The sequence below is a fragment of the Anolis carolinensis genome, chromosome 1, assembly GCF_035594765.1.
Source record: "Anolis carolinensis isolate JA03-04 chromosome 1, rAnoCar3.1.pri, whole genome shotgun sequence".
Classification (NCBI taxonomy): Eukaryota; Metazoa; Chordata; class Lepidosauria; order Squamata; family Dactyloidae; genus Anolis; species Anolis carolinensis.
In genome coordinates, this window is record NC_085841.1 from 242,152,693 (window position 1) to 242,159,565 (window position 6,873).

Genomic DNA, 6,873 nt, shown 5'->3' on the forward strand with positions numbered 1-6,873 from the left:
TTACTATAAAGTTACATCACTATTTATACGACTGTAGCTGACATGTTTCCATCTTGCAGAATCTTGGGGTTAATTGCTTGGCATGAGAAATTGGTATCATACATATTACTACTACTACTAATAATAATGATAATAATTTTATTTTTCTATCCCGCCTCCATCTCCCCACAGGGACTTGGGGTGGCTTACACAGCGCCAAGCCCAAGAGCAGATAATAGGCAAAATAAAATACATGTAAAAACTTAACCAGATAAAACACATTAAAAACAAATAATATAATATAATAACATTAAAAACCAATTTAAAACATAGGATAATAACACAGAAGGACCACCATTTAGAAAAAGTGGAATAAAATACTTACCTCTTGTCTACCTTTCTCTAAAGACACTAATTGTGATTATCAATTTCACTCAACCCAATAGAAATAGCTGCCCTTCCTTTCCTTGATTGTCAATTTTACCAAATGCTCTCCTGTATCTTTAATAGCCTGAGGATGTACAGTAACTATAAGATATTAGAGGTGAAGGCAATTGTACTGATGACCATTATTTTGTAGAGATTCTGACTTAACAAGAACCATAGCATATGTTTATACATTTCTCCCCCCAAAAAGTCATTTTTACCATAGAAGGGAAAAATCAAGAGGCTCAATAAATCCTCCATACTCTGGACAGTGTGTCATGATTACCATGACAAAAGGTAATTCAGTTGAGCCCCGGTGGCGAAGTGCGTTAAAGCACTGAGCTGGAGACCGAAAGGTCCCAGGTTCAAACCCCGGGAGCAGTGGGAGCAGCCGCTGTTAGCTCCAGCTCCTGCCAACCTAGCAGTTCGAAAACATGCCAATGTGAGTAGATCAATAGGTACCGCTCTGGCGGGAAGGTAACGGCGCTCCATGCAGTCATGTCGGCCACATGACCTTGGAGATGTCTATGGACAACGCTGGCTCTTCGGCTTAGAAATGGAGATGAGCACCAACCCCCAGAGTCGGTCACGACTGGATTTAAGCGCGCTCCACATGCTCCCCATTGACTCTGGGCCTAACATTTAATTCTATGGGAGGTGCTAAATATCTAGAAAATTTAAATATCCCAAAATTTCGCCTTGCTTTTAGCTGGGCCAGATTTAATGCACTCAAATCAGCCATACTAGAGGGTAGATATAAAGGCACTGAATATGAACAAAGAGCATGCCCTTGCGGGGAGGGTAACGTCGAAACTGTAACACATGTACTTTTTATTTGTACAATTTACAAAGATGATAGATTAAGATTAATATCCCCTCTACTCACTAAATGGCCAGGAAGAACGCTAAATTGGTACCACAGCTATTTACTGTCCGATCTTGATAAAAGGGTAACGGAGCAGGTAGCCAAATTCCTCTTTTCAGCGGCAAAAAGCCGTAAGGGCTTCATGAAAAATCTGTGTTGAGAGTATAACAAAGAGTATCTAGGGGACAGTTTACTAATCTGTAATCAGTTTTTGTTTCAGATTATAAAGATAGCCAAATAACCAATAGAGATTGAAGATACTTGTTATTAAGCATAAGCCAAATGCAATGTCACAAATGACTCAAATGTTGTATTCCATCATTGCACTGTAACTTGATCCTAGCCAATGGTTTGTTGACCGAAATAAAGGCTACTGACTGACTGACTGACTGGACTTAACGTCAGGGGAAACCTTTACCTTTACCTAAGAACATCAGTGTGCATATGTCCCAGTGACGGTCTCCAAATTCATTCTGTGTGCAACCAATAGAAACTGGGCGACCTGCTTATTGTAGGCTCATAATACCAGAATCATTGATTAGAACATCTTCATTTTTGCTCTTTGCTGAAATTCATCTGGGCACCTCCAGCAGGATTTCCTTCATAGTAAACACTATAGTCTGAATTTGAAAAAGCATTCTTTTTGGTAGGGGTCTTGTTGGAAAATGAATCAGATGATTACCCTGTTATTTTGAGTTCCATAGTTCAGACATCGTTGAACAATGACTTGCTTGTATTCATCATCAGGATTCAAGGAGCTGTAGTTTTAAACTGTTTTTAAAATGCTCATTCTCTGTCAGAATACAAGAGAATGATTTCCCTTTTAACATGTTTAAAATAGGTTTATTCATTTTTGAGTACTATTTACAATTAAATGGGAAGGTTATCTTGCAACGGTTAGCCAGGTACAAAGCCTGCGAAGGGTTAAAATAACAGAATTCAACCTAGAAAGGAAACAGAAAGGAGGAAGTAGCTGGATTTCAGAGAAAGTAGCTTCAAGATCGTCTTTCCTTTTTGGTAACTAAAGAGCTTTTTCTTCTTTCTTTCTCACTCTTTTGGTCTTTTAGCGATGGAGACAGATGGGAATGATCGAGGAAGCTACAAAGGAAAATCTGCAGACTGAACCCCAAAGAGGTATGACCAACTGGCATGTAGGTAGATTAAATGAGGACGTTCTCTTTGCCCTACTTCTTTGTATATTTTGAAAAGCTGTTTGTAGATTAGGTACATAGTAATGATTTGCAATGAAAGATGATGCCCAAGGAAACATTTTATTGCATTTGCACATGGTAAAGTTGCTCGTAACTTCTGGAACCTTCTACCGAATGTACTTTCTCCCTCTTTTTAATAAGATATCTCTTGAAGCTTTTTAAGGGAGAGAGATGCATACATTTAAGACTTCAACATCAGTTATTTGAGGGTACCTACATTTGGGAGGGATAGATTTTAAAGTTGAATTGAACACCTGGAAAATTTAATATCTGTCTCTGTTAAAGGAAATAATTTTTGGGAGATATTTTACAGGGAAGAGGATACCTCTGTCTCTTTGGGTGCTAAGGGTGCATTCTATTGGTAGAGACAACAGTAACCAGTCCAAGAACAAAAAAATGTACTTTGGGAATTCCCAGGAAACAAAAAAAGAGATCTGAAGGAGGTTTTGTGGCCCCACAATCTGCACTGCCATTGTAGAGTGGTGATTCACCCTAGATGTACTATGACTTTTTGATTTTGATTCATTTGTTCATTAATTTTCTGTTTGGTTTAACACTCTACACAGGTCCAATACTTCCAGGATGGGTGATGTCCTGACCTTTGATGGGGATATTACTGAATTATTTGACTATTTAAATTACTCTTACGAGTCCACACTCAACCCTGACAGTGCACCAGGACCCTGCCGACCTAAAAGTGCATCAGCTCTGATCAGATACTTTGTGGCATTCCTCTATTGCTTGGTATGCTTATTCAGCCTGGTAGGAAATGCCTTGGTGGTTCTGGTGGTCACCTACAACAAAGGAAACAGGCCTGTGACTGATGTGTACCTCCTAAACCTAGCCATTGCAGATCTAATCTTTGCCCTCACCTTGCCCATCTGGGCTATTTTCCGAGCTCATGAATGGATCTTTGGAACTGCCATGTGTAAAATCATCTCAGCCATGAAGGAAGTCAATTTCTACAGTGGAATCCTCTTGTTGGCTTTCATCAGCATTGACCGCTACTTGGCAATAGTGTATGCTACCCATCATGTTACTGAAAAGAGACACTGGGTCAAATTTGTCTGTGTTGGCATCTGGGTGTTCTCCCTCCTCCTTTCATTGCCTATGATTACCTACCGTGAAGTTGTCCATGCACCTAATTCTGCTCAGATGGTTTGTTATGAGAATATTGGAGGGAATGAAACAACTAAATGGAGAGTGGTGCTGAGAATCCTGCCTCAAACCTTTGGCTTCCTTGTGCCTTTGGCCGTCATGCTTTTTTGCTATGGGGTGACAGTGCATAGACTTTTCCAGATGAAGAATAATCAGAAAAAGAAAGCTATGAAAGTCATCCTGGTTGTGGTGCTGGTCTTCCTCTTTTGTTGGCTACCTTACAATATCTCCCTACTTATTGATACCTTGATGAGGACCAGAGTCATTGCTGAGACCTGTGGACTCCAGGATGCCATTGATGCTGCCCTTTTAGGCACAGAGATCCTGGGGTTTTCTCACAGCTGTATGAACCCCATCATCTATGCCTTTATAGGGCAGAAGTTCCGAAACAACTTCCTCAAGATCCTAGTCACACGAGGCATCATCAGTAAAGAAGTCCTGATTCGTTACCGGAAGGGCTCGACCTTCTCATCTACATCTGGCAATACCTCAACAACACTATAATGTCCATGTTGTGAAGACAGGATGGAAGAGAGGACAGCTGAATACATTGTCCATCTGCTGTTCAACTCAGAATATTAGTAAATACTAAGGCTGAGACTGCAATGAGAGCTCCCTTTTAAAGGTACTGGCACTACCTTTCCAGTGCAATACTTTCTGCCACACATCCTAAGGTCAGAAATTGGCAAGGACAAATGGGAGGTCCATGTAACGCTTCACATATTGTTGAAATGTGACACTTAGCATCTCTAGCTCACAGAAAAGAAAGTGAGAGATGCTAGCAGGTACAACTGAACACCTGGAGGGGTGCACCATTCCCACCTCTGCTGTAGGCTTTGCAGACTAATTGTTCATTCCAGTCATTAGGTACTGAGATTGCCCCATGTCCTCCACAGTGGGAGAAAGTGCAGAGGAAATGAACCTAGGGACATTTCTACATTGACCCTAAAAGTGAGCTTGAACCAGAATCCCAGATTCCATTTTGAGCCTGGTTGATGGTCTAAAAGGGAATCATTAAGCTGCCTCGGGGTGAGAGAGAGTTCCTACTACTTTAGGATTTGGGTTGTCCCCCATGTCAATGTAACCTAGGGCAAAGCCATGTAAGTTTTGCCTCGAGTTAACCTGAATCAGCCTTGCATGATGTGTATTGTGGGGATGACCAAATTACTCACTGACCTAATTGGTCAGTGTAGATCTGCCCAAGGTCTTTGAGGCACCAAATAGAAATCTGGTACTTTAGTTGAGGACCAACGTTAGCTTGTATGTTTGGCATCTCTTAGCCAAGAATTCCCTATACAACCTTTACCTTTACAACAAACAAGTGGCATATAATGGGGGGGGGGGGGGGTCTGAGAAGGGATGGGGTTGGGAGGGGGGAAGATTTCTGGGCTCCCTATGGGTTTTCCAGTTGTTGTTGGACAGCGACTCTTACCATTGGCTTGTAATGTATAAAAAGAGTTTTAGTTTAGCAATTTTGAAGGGTAAATTGTTCCCATTCTTGATCTAAAATGCAAAGTATTTCCTTTTGTGTTCATTCTTAAGATTGCTTTCAGAGTGGTTTCTTTTAAGCTGCGCAACATGACATAAAATTTTTAAAAAGCAGTTACTCAGTTCTCTGTGTTTGCATGTTTTAATAAGTTGCTTCTAGTTCTAAGGAAACACAACCTGTAAGAAGAACTTCTTTTTTATTCCCTGATGCTGCCATTCCTCCTTTCCACATCAGGAAAACTAGGCAAGGGTGCTTTAATATAATGTTTTAGAAATTTCCAGTGGACAGTGAAATGTTCTGAAATGTGAATAAATTTCAGATGTTTGCAAGGGAACTTTGGAGGTGTTTGAGCAAGAACACCACCTCATAGCCTTGTAATATACTGGTTTGCTGAAAGAATTATGTGTGGAAGCTGTGGCATATTTTCAGTCATCTCTTTAGATTTCTTGATGTTGCTTCTTGTAGTGATGACTGAATCCTCTTTCAACTCAATCACAAATGAGCTGCAACTTGTGAGCATTAGCTATGAACTGGTGGATGGATACAATGTTCTCATTTCTAAGAAAAGAAAATATCTTTTGTTTTGCATTTTGGACTAGGGTGGTATTGGCTCATCCATAGTTTGGCACTGATGCTTTGCAATTGCAGTTCAAGGAAAGGAAGCACATTGCCTAGGCAACCATTCAGTACTTTGTGTATACATATATTGTATGTGGGATGCATGTATTGCCTTGCACTGTGACTGATTTATTTGGGAATTTTTTACATTTTGTATATTCACAAAGCACACTTCTCTTTGCTTCTCCGAGCCTTCCAAACAGCTGGGGTTGCAAGAGTTATTTTTGTAAAGGCTGTATTTCAGCAAAGTAATATCCGCCTCTTGAAGAGAGCAAGACAAGTTACTATTCTGGTCTGTGTATTACACACCCAGTTCTTAAACTTTTGAATCAATTTCAGTACCAAATGTTCAACCGTTACCGATGCAGACAATTGCTTGTTAAAGTGCTTCTTTTGTAGAATTCTGCCGCCATTTCACAATAGTTTAGGCTTAAGATCAGCTTGGTAAACATCCCACAAAAGTTATTAGCTTGCTTGTCATCAATGGAGAACAGATTTATTTATATTCACCCGTAGTCTATTTCTATGCAGATATGGGAAATGGAACAGGCCTCCCTCCTCTGTCACACAGATTTGAAATCTAGAGAAATTGTCACAGAAATTTTAAGAAATTGTTCCAAAGATTTTAAGAGTTCATTAAGAGCATGACAAGATCATAATTTTTAAAGTAAAAACCAATTTGGACTTGGAATAGTGCTTTACTTAGCTCACTGCTCAGGGGAAAGGTCACTTGTCTTCAGATTCAAATTTCTTACTCCTTTGAGAGAACATCCACTAGTGGTCACATAGTCCCAGAACTTATAACTTAAGCTGGGAGTATTTTCTGTCTCCAAGAGCCATCAAATGTATTTTAGCTACTGTTTTAGGTACTGAGTGTTGCTGTTATGTCAGCAGAGCTATAGAAAAAGCCAAAAGCAACAGCAATAATTAAGTACCAGGGAATAAAATGGAGACATAAAACATATTTTGACTGCCATAGTTTTACCACCAAAGGCAATTTTATGATATATCTATGGTGAATTTACTCTGGAACTGTCTTCATAGAAATTAGATTAGCACCCAATCTGCTGTCATTCTGTAGGTTGGAAAAAAAACTTATTTTTTCAGCAGGCCTTTGAGAGCTGATT

The 6,873-nt window shown here is 39.9% G+C and overlaps 1 protein-coding gene across 1 annotated transcript; it reads left to right on the forward strand.

The window, feature by feature from the left end:
• Positions 1 to 2,237: 2,237 nt before the first annotated feature.
• On the forward strand, positions 2,238 to 4,980 carry LOC100554601 (C-X-C chemokine receptor type 2). Its single transcript, XM_008110358.3, has 2 exons — positions 2,238 to 2,404; positions 3,048 to 4,980. The coding sequence occupies exon 2, from the start codon at positions 3,064 to 3,066 to the stop codon at positions 4,141 to 4,143; it is 1,080 nt and encodes a 359-aa protein (XP_008108565.1). The 5' UTR covers positions 2,238 to 2,404; positions 3,048 to 3,063; the 3' UTR covers positions 4,144 to 4,980.
• Positions 4,981 to 6,873: the final 1,893 nt, after the last annotated feature.